The sequence below is a fragment of the Miscanthus floridulus genome, chromosome 14 (assembly GCF_019320115.1).
Source record: "Miscanthus floridulus cultivar M001 chromosome 14, ASM1932011v1, whole genome shotgun sequence".
In the NCBI taxonomy this organism is placed as follows: Eukaryota; Viridiplantae; Streptophyta; class Magnoliopsida; order Poales; family Poaceae; genus Miscanthus; species Miscanthus floridulus.
Genome location: NC_089593.1, coordinates 71,623,149 through 71,644,274, shown reverse-complemented (window position 1 = coordinate 71,644,274; position 21,126 = coordinate 71,623,149). Strand labels below are relative to the sequence as shown.

The following is a 21,126-nucleotide window of genomic DNA, read 5'->3' as shown; positions in this document are numbered from 1 at the left end:
GCAACATGGGTTGTATCGTTGGGGGCGCACTGATGGGGTGAGGTTGCATGGGTCTGCACTGTATGGGCTGCACTAGTGGGGCTATGTTGATGAAACTGCTTAGTATGGGCTGCAAGACGCCTCCGTGCAAACAAGTATTCACCCTCCTCGGGACATGCATCATGGTCTTCATTATCTCCATAATCTTCATCTTCTTCGAAATGAGCATCATGATGATGTGCATCAACATTTTCTGTAGACCTTGGGCTCTACAAACAAATACAAGCAATAATGAGATAAATCTGCACAGGGTATTAAGAGGCTAAAATAACTAGCTGATGTATTGTCATAGTATTATACCACATGGTGGCGTGAATTAGAACATCCTTTTTTCGGTCTTCATCATGCCATCTTGTTAGACTTGCTGTTTTAGAGGACAGAAATAACCTTTGGAGTGTTTTCTTTATAGGAAAGTAGCGGAGAACCTTCTTAGGAACCTTATACACATGTCTCCCATCTAGACTCTTCCTATCTGATTTCCATCGAGAAACCTCACATTTTGGACACTCATTTAAATCCACATTCTCTTTCCAGTAGAGAACACAATCGTTTGGACAAGCATGAATACTGTTGTAACCAACTCCAATGGATTTTACCAATTTCTTAGCTTCATGGAAGTTTCTAGGTAGATTTGAACCCTCAGGGAGTGCATCATTAAGTAGATCTAGTAGTAGGTTCATAGATCTATCAGACCATCCTCCAAGGAGTTTGATGCGGAGCAATCTAATTAGGAACCTTAGCTGTGTATATTTCTTGCAATTTGGGTATAGCTCTTTGCTATTTTCTGCTACCAACTTTTGAAGGGCAACTAGTTCAGGACAAGTTTCCAAAGTTGAACTATTGTCTTCAAAATCTCCTCTATCATCTAGACCAGCATCTAAGTCTCTAAGCAAATCAAATATTTCATCATCCTCACTAGAATCCTCTATGACCTCAGCAGCATCACAATTCCCATGATTCACAGAAGAGCTAGCTTCTCCATGTAAGTTCCATGTTCTATACCCTTTTAGAAACCCATCACATATCAAGTGCTCACGGACTTCACTTGCCTCTTTCCAAAATGAGTTTACACACTTTTTACAAGGGCATAATATCTGCAGAATTACTAAAAGCAAAAGCTAAGAAACCATTCACTCCTTGCAAATATTTCTTTGTGTGCCTATGTGAAAGTTTTAGGTTAAATACCATTTGACATGTATATATAACTTTCAATATTTGTAAAGTAATTGGTTTTTACCTAGCATTATCATCAATCCATGTTTTATCCATGTTCAACCTTCATGCAAAACATCAACCAGATTTCAATATGAAATAAAAAAATATCACAACCATTGAAATAGTCGCATACTTCCACAACACGGAAAAAAGAGAGCAACAGCTAGGGAAACAGAAACCTACCGATACAAACAAGTAGAGCTGCTGCCAAGAGCACGGTCAAATGCCTTCCCAAGGTGTCCAACCACACGTAGAGCAGCTGCAATTACAATATGGTGAGGTCAGACTGGTGCATATATTACTGCTCAGACATATCTCTTCAGTGGCGGATTGAGGAACGAAGCAAAGGGGGGCTGATTTACTAGTGACCCAATCAAATCTCCAGATGTGTATTTATGGAAAAACAGGAAACAAGTTCTCGACAGCATGTAATTATTTGATGGTACTAAATTGAAAAAACAAATATCAACTAGTTGAGTACTGGTGTCAAATAATGATATACATATGGAAATATAAACTAAATAATGCATTTTGAGCAATAGAACAGAACAAGTTACGTTTCTGAACTTTTAAGACTCAAGTGAAGTGTTATTAATTGGATAAATATTCGACTAGAAGCAACAAATGCAGAGATTTGAGAATAAGTACGAACATTTAGCAATATTTACAAAGCGATTAAGATTTGTATGTAACCGATTACCATTTTTATCCATCAAGTTCCCGTACAATCTATAGGCTCAATTTGCTTAAGCAGGAAAACTGAAGAGCCAGAGCTTTGGGCCTGGGACCTGGATGGATGGATCTGTTCTCTTTCTCCCACAGAACGATGCTGCAGGCTGCACGCCTGCACTACAGTCTACAGCAGCACCTAAGCGGAGGCTTAGACGATGCAGAAGCAGATGCAGTGCATCTGTTTTGTGGGCTTGCAGTAAATTATCTAACAATTGATCTCGAATTGCAGGTAGCCTGTTACTGCTCTTTAGAAAGAACACTTCAAAGGAATTACCCAAAACAATCAAATCAAAACCTAAAGAAATGGGATTCAGAACATAGGAAGGGAGCAGCGGACAGGGATGGTTCACCCGGAACCTAAACATGAACAAATCGCGACCTTTTCATGGGAGGGAAGAGAACGAGTACCTGGAGACGCTCCTGTTCGAGCTCGTGGGCGGCGGGAGCGGGGACGGCGGCTACGACAACGGGGGAGGATGGGGACGACGGCTGTGGCGGCTGGGGCGGGTACGGCAACCCCGACGGCGGCCCGGACGACGACCACGGAGGCAGGAACGGTGGCCGCGGCGGCGAGGACAGTGGCCGCGGCGGCGAGGACGGGGGCCGCGGCAGGGGTGGCGCCCCAGCGAGCTCGCGGCGGTGCTGAAGGGCCTGAGACGAGAGTGGCGCTGGGTGCTCTCCGTGAACTGTGAGAGGGAGAGGAGATGGCGGCTGATTGGGGTGGAGACTCGATGGGGTGAGTTGGTGGTGGAGATAGGGTTTTGGGTGGCACTATCACGTGTGGGCCACATAAATTTCGGTGTGCGCAAGTGGGCTGGCCGAGGGTGTCAAAATGAATAGGTCTCATTTGACAGGGCTTCACTTTATTAGTAAAGTCATTTTTTTCAGCTCCACGAACAGTTTCACCGGAGCTGAAGCGGTTTTGGTAAACCGTTTGGCAAAATGGCTTCCCTGTGAGAGCATATTTTTAGAGGCCTGGAGGAGGAGCCGTGAAAAGCCACTTTTTTGGGGCTCCATCCCACCCCAAATCACTGTGAGAGCATGTTTTTAGGGGCTTCACAAGTGAAGCTATTTTACTTTACCCCGTTTGGTAGAAAACGGCTCCAAACGGCTCTTGAAGCCGGTGGAGAAGCCCTGTCAAACGGGGCCTTAATGTAACACCCCAGGTGTTTGTCACTAGTTAAGCAATGGGTTTAAGCTCAACCATGGCATGTTAAGTAGTGATGTAGATGTTAGGTTAAACATATGAAAATGAGTCACCATTTAAACTTGGACCATGCACCATTGCTTACATGCTGCCCTTTCTAAAGAGTATGCTTGGGAAATGCTGGATGTACTTGTTTCATGTGTCTCGCATCAATATCCATCTATATTGATCCATGGAAAAGTTTCGTGAAGTTTGGAATCAAGAAGTCACATGAAATGACAAGTTATGTCCTTGCTTGAATTGTTTTATAAAGTGAAAGTTTGACTTATGTACCAGTTATGAGGTTTGACCTTTAACAAAAGTTGTAGTTCATCTTGTGTAGAACAAACTTTGTTTAATGGTCAAGAGTTAGTTTGGCCTCTAACCTAGTCAAATGGAACTCACAAGATTCAATACAGTGTTGTTTTGGAGCCCAGGAATTTGGCTAAGTCCTAACTGAGGTTGAACTGCGGGTACCCTACTTTGGAGCTTTATATCTTGCAAACCGAGCTGATCCAGACCTTGATCCTTTAATAAAAGTTGTTCTTTGTTTTGAGTACAACATAGTTTGTTTTTGTAGTATGCCCTAGTTCAGTTTGTAGATGATGCAAACAGAGGTTACAAGATCGAAACTGCTGCTGTTTGTAGACCTAAGTCTGAAATCTTGGGCATCGACGATGACATTCCGCGTTCTCCAAAATTTTGTAAGAAACATGTTTGGGTTGCAAAATAAAATATGGAGATAAGTATTTGGAGAAGAGGATACCCAAAGATGGGATCAATTGGACCAAGTTTGACTTCCCAAAATGAACAAAAACCGAGCTTTACTTTGATCGACATTAATTCATTGACGGTGTCAAACTAGGGCCTAATTATCTCTTAATCCTTTGCTCTAATGGCTATGAACCTTTAACGAAATTTGTAGAGCATCGGATGGAGATCAAACTTCGTTAAAGGCCCACCATCAAATTCCCAACCGAACCAGCCCAAAAACGGCTTCCAAGACGCGCTGGATCGCGCTCGCCACCTGCTCGTCAAAATGCCGACGCGTGGCCAGGGCGTGGCAGCCATGCGAGCCGAGCGCCCCCACCTCCTGCCGCATGCCTTGCCTCCTCCTCGCGTTTTGTGGACGCTGAGCCGCTCCCAGACGCTCCGCGCCCCCACTGCTCGCTCTCCTTGCCTCTCTCCTCGCCCTCGCTCGCGTCCGCCATTGATGGCCGAGCAGAGCTCGCTGCCGCAGCCGTTCTCGCCGCTCCTAGCTTTCTCACTCCCCACGAGCACCACCCTCAGCTTCGCCGCCATCTCCTTCACGCCGTGCTCGTGCTCGCCGTCGCAATCCGCCACCCTAGCCGTGGAAGCTTCGGCCGCCGCCGCTGCAGCCGGCGCCCGCGTGTGGCCAAGCCGCCGTGGGCCACCTTGGGCTAAGCCGAGCAGCCCCGCGGGTGCGCAAGGGCCCCCTGGTGCTCCCCCGCCCCTCAGCCGCCGACGGCATGGCCTTCTCCGGCCGGAGCAGCGAGACCCCGGCGACCTCCCTGTGCAAATCTACGTCGAGGACCTCGCGCGACAATTCGACGAAAGTCAAGGGCCTAGCTGCAATGTCATTGACTCAACTAAATAGTGCCTCAACGGACCTATTTGTTTTAAATCGGCTGAAAGTTTGGAAAATCATAGTAAATCATAGGAAATTCGTAAAATAGTAAATGTGGACTTTTTGGAATCCTTGTGAAATTCTCTATGCATTAGATCTATAATATGGCATGTTTTAGTTTCAATATTTTGCAGTAAAAATAGATTTGTGCAGTAAGGTTGTAATGCTAGTTGAATTTGTTATTTTCCATAACTGCAGATCTAGGGCTCCAAATGAAGTGAAGTTTTTGTGGCATGCTAATCATGTGATAGTTTATGTGTGATAAAAATTTCAGGAGTATTGGATGAAGTATGGGTGAGTTATTGGTTTATCTTGCTCTCACATGATTTCTTGCTTTAGCAACTTGTCTTTTTCATAGAGGTTGCTATACATATTCAAATGGAGTGAAATTTGTACAGTAGACTATTGAGAGGATATGTGAGCCACTGTAATTTTTGTAGAATTTATGGTATACTTTTGGTATATGTTCATTAAGTCACCTTGTTATCTAAAATAAATTAAGAAAGGCATTAAAAGAATTTATTTGGTCATGGACACTAGGTTTTCTGGTGTTCTTTAGTCATGTGTGACATGTTGGTAAAGTTGGTTTTGCCTAATTATGTGTTTGCAACATAAGTTAATATTTATTTTCTTGCAAATATGGTTTCTGGACAGATCTGGGAACTTAGCAAAGTTCTTTATGATAATGTGCTTTGTTTGGAAACTTGTTTATACAAAAGTTGTATATAATTCATGTATATAGGTGCTATTAAAATTTGGTGTCATTTGGCCAAGTAGTTTAAGAGTTACAGTTGTTTAAAGTTGGGTTATACAATTGATTGCTCTCTGTCTTGTTTAGACCAGTTTCGGTAAATATATAATTTCGACCTACTTAACTTGGGAATCATGCTGTGATGGTTATAGATGAAATGTAGATAATTTTATAAGCTTTCCAAAATGTCTTCTTGCAAGTCATTTGGATTTGTGTAACTCCAGTTATAGCTAAATCTTGTAGCTGCTGTTTGCATGTCCAGAAATTGGCAGATTACAATTATAGTGTTTGCTTATATATTGTTAAGTGTGACTTATGCCTTGAATGATGACTGAGTTAGAGCACCTGAGATCTTGGGAAACTTGTGTCATGCTTGGTGTTGTCGTCTTCTTTACCATCTTAGCATGATAGATTGTGTGATGTTTAAGTTAAGCATCGCAAAGTACTTAAGTGTGTTAGTGTAAACTATGCTTGTCTTGCTTGCTATTTTGTGATGCGTCTCATGGTACTATTCTTCATATTTATGCACTTGTATATTGCATCTCATCTAGGTACGCTAGATGCACCACGTGAAGGATGCGATGTTGGAGTCAAACCCGAAGACAACGTTTGATGGATATATCTCGAAGATGGAAGGACTAAGCAAGTGCTAGGATCAGAGATGTCACCATGACGGTGCAAGCTAACTGAACTGACTTGTGTCGGATCCCAGGCAAGCCCCGGAGCATATTAAGCCTCCTAATTTCCGAAATGCAGTTACAGTATTATTATTACATATATTGTTGCATTAAGTTTAGGTGTTGGATGCAAACACTTGCTGCATTGGTTACCCCATTCCTTGTCCAGATATTGTTACCCTGAATCCTATGTAGCTCAGGCTCGTGTAGTGCTTAGCCCTGCTTAAACACGGTAGAAGTCAGGTGATTTCCTATCACCTGCGAGATATAGGAAGATACATGTGGCACGGTTGGCTATATTTGCTATCGTGGAAAAGAACCAGTCTTAATTTGAAATGAAGACCGGACGGAGGCTTACCGGTTTGCAGTGACTCCGTCTGTGTCGCTTAAGGACTGATTCTTGGAGCCTTTCCTGTTCATGTTGAACGCATGCCTCTCTCTTAGTTGGCCGTGTCTGAAGACCGACCGCGAAGCCGAGTAGCTCAACTCAGGCCGGGAGTCGATAAGTATAAAGTACGCCTCGGAAGGGAGCCGTAGGCGTGAGTCCAAGGGCAGGTGATTTAAAAGTCCTGATCGTCCTAGCAGAAGGGTAATCCCTGAGAGCGCTGGCGCTGATCGAACCCGCAAATTTGGTTCCTGAGTTGTACCAAAGGTAACCCACGGCTACCCTTGCTAAGTATGCCAGGGTGAGAGTTAGGAATACCCCCTTAGCTGAGTTGTAATTCGATTCGAGTCGCCGTCTCTTCCGGTTAGTGAGAACTTGACGGGCTTATCTCCAAAGTAGATACACTAAATAACATAATGGTTTAGAAATGATGATATGATGATGACAGCCTTATTATACCTGCTATGGTTAATATTGTTTGCTCCTAATAAGTGAGTGCTCTAGTACAGGTGCTAATCTAGTGGACAGGTAAATGATGATAAACTTGATGCTAAGTTTAAATTGGTCACTATATTCATAAGCTCTTTTATGCATCTGTGTCAAGCTAGCCCACCTCATAAGCCTTGCATGACTCTTGGTGTCCTTTATTTTTGGTTTCGACGGGTAAGTCTAGCTGAGTACCTTCTCGTACTCAGGGTTTATCCCACCATGTTGCATGTGAAGTTCGTGGCCTGTGAAGATAGTGTCTAACCGCCGGTGGCTCGGTGATTCTATAGTTACTTCTCATCTATATGCTTTTGTCGGATGATGTCACTTATGCTAGCAATGTAATTGGAACATATATTAATGTAATCTTTTGAAAGCTATGTTGTTTTCACCAATCGGTTTTGAAACCCAAACTTGTACTATTATTTGTGAATTCATTTGTAATATTATTTTCCGCTGCAACCCTGTGTATGTGATGTGTATTTGCTTAATCACGCGATCTTGGTTGTGATGTTAATTTACCGAGGTCTTTCGGGACACTCGGCGGACTACCGGGTTTATATGAGTGAAAGTATGCGCGTGTCAACGTGTTAGCGGGGACAGCCGTACTTAATCTTGTATAAATTGGGCGGTTCTATTACACTTAATATGCATTTTTACCCACCGATCGTCCGAGGAAATAGCTGGATATATATAACCACCGATTATCGGACGGTAAAAAGAACAATAGCGACTGATGCTCCGTTACAAATTTATAGCGACCAATAGTTGGTTGTTAATGCTATGTTTTAGCCACTGTTGTATGACGCTAATTATTAGCTATGGTATAGTGAAATTTGGTTGAACTTAAAATATTTTGACTCTCTAAAAAAAGTAAAATGACTTATAATTTATAATTTGGGACGGACCCAGTACACAAATTACCAGTCCCGGGTACATGTGCCACGCCGTAGGGTTGTTGCGTTTCCAGTACTATATTTTATTTGGGCAAGGCAACAACACTTCTATGGTCAGCATTTCAGCAAGCTCTCGGAGATCCATAGCCGCAAGCCGGGTACCCGGCCTCCTAGCCTACCCGGGTACCCGGCATGTACAGGTCAGCAGCTTGGTCGATCTTTCCTTCCATTTCCACTTCCACTCCCTCGGGTGCAGAAATTAGCAGCCCCGGGTTCCCGGCATCTACAGGTCAGCAGCAAGTCGATGCATGGTTCATCACCCCGGCCGGCCGGGGGCACGGTAAGCTCTCGGGTACCCGGTCACCCACTGGGATGCGGGAGGAGGGGCTGTGGCGGCTCCCGATTGCTGGCTTTTATATACCGACAGCATGTAGGGTATTTTACCGCACTCCAAGCTACAGAACCAAACATCTTACACACCACACGCACTGAATCACACAAAGAAATGGCCATCCCGGCGGTCAGATTGACGGAGCTGATGTCTGATGCCAGCCAAAACGCGGCGAAGCTGCCGGTGGCATTGATCTCGTGCGGCGTCGCCCTAACCGCGGCGGCTCTGTCACTCCTCATCTTCAAGGTCCCCGGGGGCATCTTGCTCCGTCTGCACGGCAGTACGGCAGCCTCGTAGCCATAGCCACCTTTGGGCTCGTCGAGGCGTCCTTCGGTTACTGGGCGAGGCCACGCGACCACCACGAGTGGCGCGCCGTCGTCGGCAGGGCGATGCTGTGGTTTTCCATCTTGCCTCTCGTGTTTGTCGTTGCTTTAGGAGGGGCCGTGTCTCTGAAATAGATGTCGCGTCCATTATGATGGTCCTGTGTACTTCTGCTATACGTACCAAAATTCATTCGTATCTGCTTGTGTGGGCACGAGCTGATAGTGCATTAGCTTCCTCTGTAGTGTGGCATCTATCTTCGTCAGGTAAACAGGTCCATCTTCTATGTATATATGTGTGCGCACGAGCTGCAGGTGGTGTTTGTTCCTCTGCCTTTGTGGGGGTATATATACGAGGATTTGGTTTATTATGTGTGATATTGCTTGTCTCGTGTAAACTGTCTTTTCGTGCGTACGAGAGTAGGCAACTCCAACAGAGATGCTATTCCTAGCTTTAAATCAATTTTAGACTTTTGGGGGGTATAAAATAGATTCCAACAGATATTGTATCCTGCATTCCAAAATAGCAGATAGGCTTAAGGCTAGATAACAAGCCAGCTCGGCTCGGCTCGGCTAGGCTCGAAGATAACGAGCTAGCTCGGCTCGGCTCGTTATCTTAACGAGCCAGAAAGCCAGCTCGGCTCGGCTCGTTTACGAGCTCGAGCGGGCTCGTTAAGCTCGCGAGCCAGGTATAAAAAGTATATAAAATATAATATTTGTATTTATCTAAAGCTTGAGAATACTAATAATACAAAAATAATACATCCAACAGTCTTAAATCCAACAAAGTATTCATATGTGCTAACATATTAACCATTTGTAAAGTGCAAGATATGAAGTAATACAATACTAATATAAGTTATGATTACTTTTTCCCTAAAACCGTGGCTCGTTTCGCTCGTGAGCGGCTCATAAACTGTCTCGAGTTGGCTCACTAACGAGCTAAAATCTTGGCTTGGCTTCGTTCGGCTCGTTATAAGCCGAGCCAGCCACGAGCTTCGAGTTTTTCGTGGCTATCCCGTGAAATCCGGTTGCCAAAGATTAGCCAGCGAACGCCGCTCGCCAGAAACGGACCTCCCGCGCCGATTCTGTGACTTCCCGCGCGTCTGCTAGCTTCTTGTGCGCGTTCGTCTTGCCGCCGGAGGTAATCCTTGGTTCCCGTGGCTTTTTGCTTCTCTCCCGTGTGGGCCTGTCCTGCGCATCATCGATGGCATGGAGGGAGGAAGAATCCGAGTGGCTTGGGCGACGACGAGATGGCAGTCGGAGAGATCTGTGTTGTGGAGGAAGACGAATCAGAGAGCAGGAAGAAGCGGTGTGCGGGCGCGGAAATAGAAGCAGTAGCTGCGGCGAGACCTGTTACAGCTTTAAACTCTCCCGACGTTGGCGCCGTGCTCCGCAGGCGCCTGCTTCTTAGTGCTCGTCGGCCTGAGGGCCTCCGTGGGGCTTCGTTTGGACACCTCACCTGCTGCTGCTAGTAGACCTGGACGCCGCCACAGCTCCTGTCTTCATGTCGTGGTCGTCGTCAGAAACTGAGCTCGATCAGACAACAGGCTACCTCAACCAGTGGTAGAAGTAGAACAGGGTGAAGAACACGGCGTGGCTTGCTGCCTGCTGAACGAAGGAGACAGAGAGCAAGAGAGGAAACGAAGAAGACCAGGGAGCAGCAGGCTGTAGTAGCTTGCTGCCCGCTCAGCCTGCTGCAGAACGTTGTGGCCCTGTCTACAAGGTGGCGCGGAACGACGCGAATCCTTCAAGCAGTGGATCGAAAAATGGTGACGTGGCAAGTTTCAAATATAGACAAGCGAAATTTATATGAACTGTTGCTGTACTCTACTTTTTGAAGAAGATTTCTATTTTAGAGAATAGCTAAATCATGGATTTAGAGCATCTCCAACAGATGTGGTAAAATAAATAGCCAAATTACATAGTTTAGTTCTTTTGTAAAATATAGAAGTCCTCAAAAAAGAAGAGTTTTCTAATAGACTTGCTATTTCTCATCTTATATATTAAAAAATTGCCACGTCACCAACTACCATGGACCTATTCCACCCGCCGATTGAAATTTTCTACGATCTATTCCTTTGGAGTCGTCCGCAGCAATGTCCTGGCGGTGGCTGTGCTCCTTCGCGTCAATAGAAGATCGTCGCATTCTGGGCTCCTGGCGGCGACATCGTGCGTCCGTCACCAGCACAAGACGTTGATCCTGGAGGCTACGGGCTGCTGCTACCCTGTACATGTTTAGGTACGTCATCGTGTATCCTTGATATGATTTTTCTTTAGGCCACGTTATCAAATCAGTAGATCGACACACATCTTCTTTCTTTAATCCTGGTTAGGTGTTCAAGCAAATTCCTAGGACCCTCCTAATCAAAGGTTCATAATGGAATTTGAAGATGTAGTTAACGAGCTGATGGATTCTTCGTCGTCGTCGTCGTCATCGTCGGATGATGACGATGAGGTATATACTACAGCAGAGCATATAGTACTATCAGACATTGTCAATCCAGCATGCCATCGTGGATCCGTAGAGGGACATCGTGTTGTGAATCGTGATAGGCAGTCGGGACACTGCAGATTGTATGAAGATTATTTCTCAGATAATCCTACGTATGGACCGAGTTATTTCAGGCGCAGATTAATTCTCTCAATTTTTATTGACTTATGTTTAGTGTATGCATCGAGGTCTGAATAATTTTTTTAAATCTGACGTCATAGGTTTCGAATGCGGCGTCACGTGTTTGTCCGCATAATGAATGACGTTGAGAAGTATGATGACTATTTCGTGCAGAAGAGGAATGCATCCGGAACCCTAGGACTATCTTGTTTGCAGAAGGTGGTGGCGGCATTTCGGATGTTAGCTTATGGAGTAGCAGATGATGCTATGGATGACTATATCCGTATTGGGGAGAGTACTGCTCTAGAAAGTCTTAGAAAGTTTGTCAGAGCTATTGTTCATGTATTTGTACATGAATACTTGAGGTTGCCCAATGAGGATGATACTGCCAGATTACTTGCGATTGGTGAGTAGAGGTTTTCCTGGCATGCTTCTTTTATTTCCTTTGACCGCAGCAGGGACCTCATCGCGTGCTTGTATTTCATTATGTGGTGAGATATTGTTAGACACTCCACCTGGAGGGAAACCTTCCATAATCATGTCGGTCAAAGATCTGCCTGAATCCATTTCGGCTATAAAAACAAATAGCGACAAAACTTAGCTATAGAATGTTAGCAATTTAGCCTGTTGCCGGATATGTATAGTAGGCTAGCTATTTTCAGTTTCCATTCATTTAATGTTTCAAACATTCAATGAGTACTTTTAATTAGCAGATAGAGTTTTAGACATTCTGAAACTCTAGCAACTTAGTTTCAGACAATATGTTAGATTACCATAATGGATTGTCCTAATTTGCAGTTTGCAAGAAATGCTTGAATAAAATTGATATTTGACAAAAAAGACAATATATCTTCAACATGAACCTAGCAATCAGATGAACATAAATTTCTTGGGATGCAAACCAAAGCTACAGAATAATTTAGCCTGTTGCCGAATATGTACAGTAGGCTACTTATTTTCAGTTTCCATTCAGTTAGCGTTTCAGGCATTCAGATAGTGTCTTCCAGATAGTGCCTTTTCTACATCCATTTGTCAAGATCTATTACAATGAAGTGAAGAAAATCGAGTGCCCATGACTGAACATTATGAAGTCAACTCACTGCAATTTTCAAAGGTAGGCCACGAAGGAATATTTAGGCGACAAAGCACTATTATGCAGTACATCAGGAGTCCAGGACAACTGCATATCACCAATCATATGAAGCTGCTGATGAACTCCCTGCCAACTATAAGACACTAACAGAGACGCGTAATTATCATCCTACATCATCAGCCACCAGTCACTACTACCACTTTGATATCACCTCACATTCTCACCCAACAAAAACTTCAAGCGTCATGCACTAGTAGAGAACAGACCTTTGATCCAAGGGCCAAACCAGGCTCTAGTCCCGAGAAATATTGCGCCCGGGACTAGAGAGACCTTTAGTCCTGGTTGGTGGCTCCAACCGGGACTAAAGGTCCCTACCCAACGGCTCCTGCGCCAGGTCGTTGTGGCAGGGGACCTTTAGTCCCGGTTGGAGCACCAACCGGGACTAAAGGTCGACCTTTACTCCCGGTTGGTGGCTCCAACCTGGAGTAAAGCTCTTGTCCCGGCTAGTGGCGTGGCCCGGGACTAGAAAGTGACCTTTAGTCCCGGTTGGATCCACCAACCGGGACTAAAGGTCCCCCCTATAAATCCTGCTGGCCGTCTTCTTCCTCCCCGAGCCCGCCCGAGAGCTTCAGTTCAAATGTAACTAGTGTTCTTGCTCTTTCTCCATCCATTCTTCGATTCCTCTGTCGATTTCTTCGATTCCTCCGTCGATTCTAAAGGTTACCAACTTCATACTCTCATGTTTCACCATTGTCTTATCTCATTTTGTTCACTATATATATATGGTTCTTTATTGTGGTTTTTTTCATTTGTAAGCAATTTGAGCTCAAAATCACTTCAAGCTTGCATATTTACATGAAGGAAGGTTAAAGTAGCTATTAAAAACTAGTATTCACCGTTCATTTGTAGCATGCATAGCACACTTCATTGTTTAGAGATATAGAGAATTTTAGAGTTTTTTTAAATTTTATTTGTTTATAAAATGAGAAATTTATAGTGTATTAAAAATGAGTATAGAGAGTAGATGGCAACTGCTTCTGGGTCCTCGGCCTCTCATGGGTTTCCAAAGTGACTTAGGCCAGGCCTCCCACTCATTGCATGCGGCAAGTGTTGTGATGAGACGAAGATTGTGATGGAGTACCGAGTGAAGGAGGGTCCCAATAAGGGTCGCATTTTCTACAAGTGTCCGGATCGCAATGTGAGTTATTTTATCGTATTTAATGACTATGGTTAGTTTATACCTATTTTCATGATGGTTGTGATTAAAGTTCTAATTTTTTGTTTTAATTTCAGTGGGATAGCACTAGATGTTCAGGCTTCTACTAGGAGGAAGAGTATGTTGAACTCGTGCAAAAATATCTTGCACAACAGGCAGATATGGTGGCTAATGAGGCAGTGATCCAGCCGAAGAAGCCCAAAGATGTTAAACAAACGGGGGATTTGTCTGTTTTAGTTGGGATTGGTCGCGAAATCCTTGTGCTGCTGAAGTGCATTTTAGCTTTAGTGTTTTAGTGGTAGTTGGGATTGTCTACATTGTAGCGAGGCTTTCTTAAATTTATAGCTTTTGTGGTGGTATGCATATTGTATAATTAACTAATTATGTTCTAGGTTTTAATACGGTATTTATGTCATGTAATGCAGATGAGTCGGCATTGGATGTACAATGTTGATCGTCGCTCCCAAGAGTTCATGGACGGCGTGCATTCTTTGTTACGTGCGGCCGAGGCAAACAAACACGATGGTTTCACGTGCTGCCCATGTGCCGTATGTAAGAATACGATGGAATATGCTAACTCAAAGACTCTTTATTCACACTTGTTCAAGTCGGGTTTCATGTCAAACTATATTTGTTGGACGAAGCACGGAGAAACCAGAGTTGTAATGGAAGAAGGTGAAGAAGAACAATGGGGCAATGATGACATTTTTGCTTAATATGGTGCCTTCAATGATACTGCAATGGGGGAAGCTGAAGAAGAGGTGGGGGCAAAGGAGAAGCCCACTAAGAAGAGGTGGGGGCAAAGGAGAAGCCTGCTGAAGAAGAGGTAGGGGAAGAGGAGGAGCCCACTGACGATCTTGGTCAGGCCATTCGTGACGCACAAAGAGAATGTGAAAGTGAAAAGGAGAAGATCAAGTTCGACCACATGCTAGAGGATCACAAGAAATTGCTATACCCAACTTGTGATGCAGGGCAGAAAAAGTTAGGTACCACATTGGAATTGCTGCAATGGAAGGCAAAGAATAGTGTATCTGACAAGGGATTCACAGAGTTACTAAAAATCCAAAAGAAGATGCTTCCGAAGGATAACGAATTGCCTAGCACTACGTACGAAGCAAAACAGGTAGTCTGCCCTTTAGGATTAGAAATGCAGAAGATACTTGCATGTCCTAATGACTGCATCCTCTACCGTGGCACGGAGTACGAGAAGTTGGATGCATGCCCTGTATGTCACGCGTCGCGGTATAAGATCAGGCGAGATGACCCTGGTGATGTTGAGGGCGAACGTCCCAAGAAGAAAATCCATGCCAAGGTTATGTGGTATGCTCCTATAATACCACGCTTAAAACGCCTTTTTAGAAACAGAGACCATGCAAAGTTGTTGCGATGGCACAAAGAAGACCGTAAGGTAGATAATATGTTGAGACACCCTGCTGATGGGTCCTAGTGGAGAGCAATCGATAGAGAATTCCCCAAGTTTGCAAGTGACGCAAGAAACTTAAGATTTGCTTTAAGTACGGATGGTATGAATCCTTTCGGAGAGCAGAGCAGTAGTCACAGCACTTGGCCTGTTACTCTATGTATCTACAACCTTCCTCCCTGGCTATGCATGAAGCGTAAGTTTATTATGATGTCGGTGCTCATCCAAGGCCCAAAGCAACCTGGCAACGATATCGATGTGTACCTGAGGCCACTAGTTGAAGAACTTTTACTTTTGTGGAACAAGTCAGATGTACGCGTGTGGGATGAGCACAAGCAGGAGCACTTTGAACTGCGAGCATTGTTGTTCGTAACAATCAATGATTGGCCAGCTCTAAGTAATCTTTTAGGACAATCAAACAAGGGATATAATGCATGCACACACTGTTTCGGTGACATGAAAGGTATATTCTTGAAAAAGTGTCGCAAGGTCGTGTACCTTGGGCATCGACGATTTCTTCCTGCAAATCACCCCGTAAGAAAGAAAGGCAAGCATTTTAAAGGTAAGGCAGACCACCAGACCAAGCCTCGCAACCGAACTGGTGAGGACGTCCTCGATATGGTCAATGATGTGAAAGTAATATTTGGAAAGGGACCTGGCAGCCAACCTGTTTTGAAGGACGCCAACGGTCACGCACCCATGTGGAAGAAGTCCATATTTTGGGAGCTACCCTATTGGCAAGTCTTAGAGGTCCACAGCGCGATCGACGTGATGCACCTGACTAAGAATCTTTGTGTGAACCTGCTAGGCTTCATGGGCGTGTATGGGAAGCCTAAGGACACAATTGAAGCACGATAGGACCTGTGGTGTTTGAAAGAATGAGACAACCTACATCCAGAGAAGACAGATGATGGACGCCAGTACTTAAGTTCTGCCAGCTACACTCTTAGCAAAGAAGAGAAGGACGGCTTGTTTGAATGCCTAGATAGCATTAAGGTACCATCTAGATTCTCCTCGAATATAAAGGGTATAATAAATGTGCCAGAGAAGAAATTTGGACACTTAAAGTCCCATGACTGCCACGTGCTCATGACTCAATTGCTTCCAGTTGCATTAAGAGGAATTCTACCGCCAAATGTATGTCTAGCCAACGTGAAGCTATGTGCATTCCTCAATGCAATTTCTCAGAAGGCAATCGATCTAACGGATCTAGCGAAACTACAGAATGATGTGGTTCAATGTCTTGTCAGCTTTGAGTTGGTGTTCCCTCCTTCCTTCTTTGATATCATGACACATCTCCTAGTTCATCTGGTCAAAAAGATTACTATTCTCGGTCCTGTGTTCCTACACAACATGTTCCCCTTTGAGAGGTTTATGGGAATCCTGAAGAAATATGTTCACAACCGTGCTCGACCAGAAGGAAGCATCGCCAAGGGCTACGGAACAGAGGAGGTCATTGAGTTCTGTATTGACTTTATTCCCGATATTAACCCGATTGGTGTTCCTGAATCGCGACATGAGGGGAGACTAAGTGGAAAGGGGACACTAGGGAAGAAAACATATATTGGTAAGGGTGATGATTATTTCAATAAAGCACACTACACAGTTCTACAGAAACTCCTCCTTGGTAGATCCGTATATCGAGACACACAAGAACCTCCTCCGATCTGAGTTCTTAGGGAAGTCTAAAGCATGGATTACGCGTCAGCACATGGAAACTTTCAGTGACTTGTTGTGAAAAGAATGTCAGGGTGATGAGAGTATTGATGAGGAGCTGTATTTGTTGGCTAGGCAGCCATCGTGGCATATCCTCACATACAAAGGGTACGAGATAAATGGGAATACATTTTACACAGTAGCACAAGATAAAAGGAGCACCAACCAGAACAGCGGTGTCCGCATAGATGCCACCAACCCTAGTGGGAACAAGCAAACATACTATGGCTGCATAGAGGAGATATGGGAACTAGACTATGCATCTTATTTTAAGGTACCTTTGTTCAAGTGCCAGTGGGTAAAGACGACTGGAGGCGGCGTAGCAGTCGACAACCAGTATGGAATGACAACAGTGGACCTCAATAATATTGGGTACAAAGGCAAACTGTTTGTCCTTGCAAAGGATGTGACTCAGGTGTTCTATGTCAAGGACATGTCTACAAAACCGAAGAGAGGGAAAAACGACAACCACCCAATCAATGATGAGCCAAAGCGCCACATAGTTCTTTCAGGAAAAAGAAACATCATCGGAATCGAAGACATGTCAGAAGATTATGAAAAGGATGACCGAATTTCACCCTTCATAGTGAACAAAGACCCTAGCATCCAGCTAAACGATGATGACACTCCATGGTTACGGCGCGATCATAACCAAGGGACATACGTTAAGAAGAAGTTCACTACTATGCCCACTTGATATATATATCGATGTTCAATAGTGTGTATTAGAGATATTATGTAATAATTGTGAATTTATGTTTGATGTTGAATTATGTCACGTTGAAATGACGTGAAAACAAATTTATGTTTGATGTTGGGATTATGTCACGTTGAAATGATGTGAAAACAAATTTATATTTGGTGGTGGGATTATGTCACGTTCAAATGATGTGAAAACAAATTTCCAGTCGAAACACAAGAGTTTTTCTGAATTTAATTAAACACTATATTTTTACATTATCAAAATAGTAATTTAAACACTATATTATGTTTTAAAACTTGTTAAAAAATTAAAACTTTAGGTCACATAATTTTCCTGTGTGCAATAAAGCAAAATAGAATATATATTTTTTTTAAATATTTTTATGTCTTTTATTTAATTTTCTATGCAATTAACTATCCTTTTATCATTTGGGTAAAAAGAAATATATTAAAATCCTAATGAATTGGCGGGCAGCGAAACTGTAGTTTGGCTGCCCGCCAAAAACCTTTAGTCCCGGGCACCACCACCAGCCGGGAATAAAGGTTACCTTTAGTCCCGGGCGCCACCACCAGCCGGGACTAAAGGTGCGACCTTTAGTCCCGGGCATTAACAGGGCCCGGGACTAAAGGGCCTTTAGTCCTGGCTGGTGGTGGCGCCTGGGACTAAAGGTCCTCTCCCTTATATAGCCTCGGCGCTCGCCTCGGCTCCTCTTCTTCCTCCTCCCCATTGTCGAGCCAAAGCCCTAACAGACCCGCCGCCGCTCGTCCGATCTGCCACCGACGCCGTACCTCGCGAACGCCCGCACGCACACCGGCGCCCCACCGCCCTGACGTCGCACGCTCCAACTAAGCGCGCTCACCAACACGCCACCCCTCGACCACCTCGTCCCGGCGCCCCGATGCCCCACCGCCCCGACGCTCGGCCCCGACGCCACACTATGGCCCGACCCGACACCATGCCGCCCCTAACGCCGCGCCACGCCCCTGACGCACGCCGCCCCTGACGCCCGACGCCACGCCGCCACTTATGCCGCGCGCGTGGCCCTGACGACTCCACCCCGGCCCGGCCGGCCACAACGCTCGCGCCGCCACCGGCGCCACCTGGCCTAGCCACCAACACCGCCATCACCGCCTCCGGACGCCCATCACCGCCGACCCCTACGTACGTCGATCGTCACCGCCGACCCCTACGTACGTCGATATATGTTTGTATGTGATATATGTAGAGGAATGCCTCGTTGTGTTGTATGCGGAGCAACGCCGTCGTTGTGTTGTATGCGGAGCAACGCCGCTTCGTTGTGTTGTATGCGGAGCAACGTCGCCTCGTTGTGTTGTATGCGGAGCAACGTCGCCTCGTTGTGTTGTATGCGGAGCAACGCTGCCTTGTTGTGTTGTATGCGGAGCAACGTCGCCCCGTTGTTGTATATGCGGAGCAACGCCGCCCCGTTGTTGTATATGCGAAGCAACGCCGCCCCATTGTTGTATACCCTAGCGAGAACGACGATTCGCCCTAGCGAGAACGACGAATTCACCCTGTCGTTCTCGCTAGGGTGAATTCGTCGTTTATATGACTTGTTTACATATATGACTTGTTTATATATATGACTTGTTTATATGACTTATTTACATATATGACTTGTTGACATATATGATTGTTTACATATATGACTTGTTTATATAACTTGTTTATATATGTGACTTAGATTTATTTTGTATATAACTTATTGTACATATATGACTTGTTTACATATATGACTTGTTTATATATATGACTTGTTTATATGACTTGTTTATATATGTGACTTAGATTTATTTTGTTTATGACTTATTGTACATATATGACTTGTTTATATATATGTGACTCAAATAAATTTGTATATGACTTCTTGTATATATATGACTTGTTTATATATGTGACTTAAATTTTGTTAAATTTGTTAGATATGGCTGCCCTGGGAGACAACATGGAGGAAGAAATGATGAATATTATTGCCAATGCTGGTGAGCAGGATGTTGATGACGGAAGTCAATACCTAGCTCTTGAAAATGAGCAAGAAAATGTTTTGCAAGAAAATACAGGCGAGGTATATATACTAAATATATATTATATGTGAATATTGTATATAAAACTGTGTACAAAAGATATTTATTTATTATTTTTTTATATGTAGCCCTCTGGATCGGCGACCACAACGGCGAAGAGCAAAAATGTTCGAGGACCGAAGAAACCACTGGAGGGCCGGTACATAATATCGGAATTCAACATCGAGATAGGCGAACCACTTGGTCCACATAAAAGGAAATTCGTGGAACACTGTGGGTACCTTGTAAGGGATATAATTCCGATCAGTATCCGTGAATGGAAGAAAAAGATCAATGAGCCTAATGTTAGTTTTGTCTCTGATGTTGACAAGAATTTGCTCTGGAATGATATCCTTGCCCATTTCACGTTGCAAGCGGATGATTATGATGATATCAACGATGATGAATTGAAGGAGCTAGTTCGATCGTGGGCTATGAAGAAGATGGCCACACAATTCCAGACTTGGAAGAAACACCTATACAACACATACATCAAGAAGAACGAAACGCCGAATTTCAATACTGCTATGGGCCCGATCTCAAAACAGAGGCCCTATTGGAATGATTTCGTAGAGTACAAGACATCAGTAGAGGGTGAGGCACGGGTGAGAAGGAACCAAGAGAATGCCCGAAAAAAGGTATACCACCATGACATGGGATCAGGTGGCTACGATACTGCCATTCCAAAGTGGTAAAAAATGGAAGCGGGCATTATTGCCAAGGGGATCGAACCAGAATCAGCCAAGTGGCCCCCACGCTCGAAGAATTGGTTTTTCGGTCATGGGGGAAGACTCGACCCACAGACCGGTCTGGCAGTGTATGGGCAAAAACTCGAAACAGCAGCACGCCGATTAGCTTTTGCTATAGAAGCTAAAGAGATTGGTGTGTTCAAGCCCAATAGAGAGAAGGATGAGCTGACGTATGCCATCGGGACTACTGAACACACTGGCCGAACCAGAGGCTTAGGACACAACACTCCATGGGTTCATGGTTTCCCTAATGACAGGGAAACCTACCGAAGCCGCCAGAGAAGCAAGGAGGAGCAAGCAGCGCGGGTGACAATGTTGGAGGAAATGGTGCTTGAAGCAAAGGAGCGAGAAAAAGCAATGGAAGCAAGAATGCAGGAAGAAATCAGAAAGCAAGTGCAGATAGCAATGAGTGCCCAGATAGCAACGAGAAGGCAAAACGCCCACCTAGATCCGCACGCCTGCCGCGTCCTGTCATCATGCCCCTCCGGGAATCGTGTACACCCCCCGGCCGCTCCCTCGAAGGATGCGCCGGATGATGGTTCATCCACCCCGATGAGCCACGAACCGCTAAAGGTAAGAGGGGCACGGGGCTGAAAACGCTCCTACAGCCCATGAAGGCCTAGGAGTTCGAAGGCTGGCCCACCGATGGGTTCGACAGCCGCTCCAGGGCGCCTTTTAGAGCGAGGGGTGGAAAGAGATAGGCCTGCTAGCGACCAGTACCCGGGCGCGCGAGTGCCATGAGCATCCTGACCCACGTTCGGGTCTTGACTACGCACGGTCCATGGTTTTTCCTCGAAGAAAGGCGATG

At 44.8% G+C, this 21,126-nt stretch overlaps 1 protein-coding gene across 1 annotated transcript; it reads right to left on the bottom strand.

The window, feature by feature from the left end:
* Positions 1–875: 875 nt before the first annotated feature.
* LOC136503711 (lysine-rich arabinogalactan protein 18-like) lies at positions 876–2,833 on the bottom strand. The gene is made up of 4 exons (XM_066498704.1): positions 2,395–2,833; positions 1,438–1,513; positions 1,277–1,315; positions 876–1,133 (listed from the first exon to the last, which is right to left on the bottom strand). Exons 1-4 carry the CDS (start codon positions 2,831–2,833, stop codon positions 1,106–1,108), a joined length of 582 nt encoding a protein of 193 aa, XP_066354801.1. The 3' UTR covers positions 876–1,105.
* Positions 2,834–21,126: the final 18,293 nt, after the last annotated feature.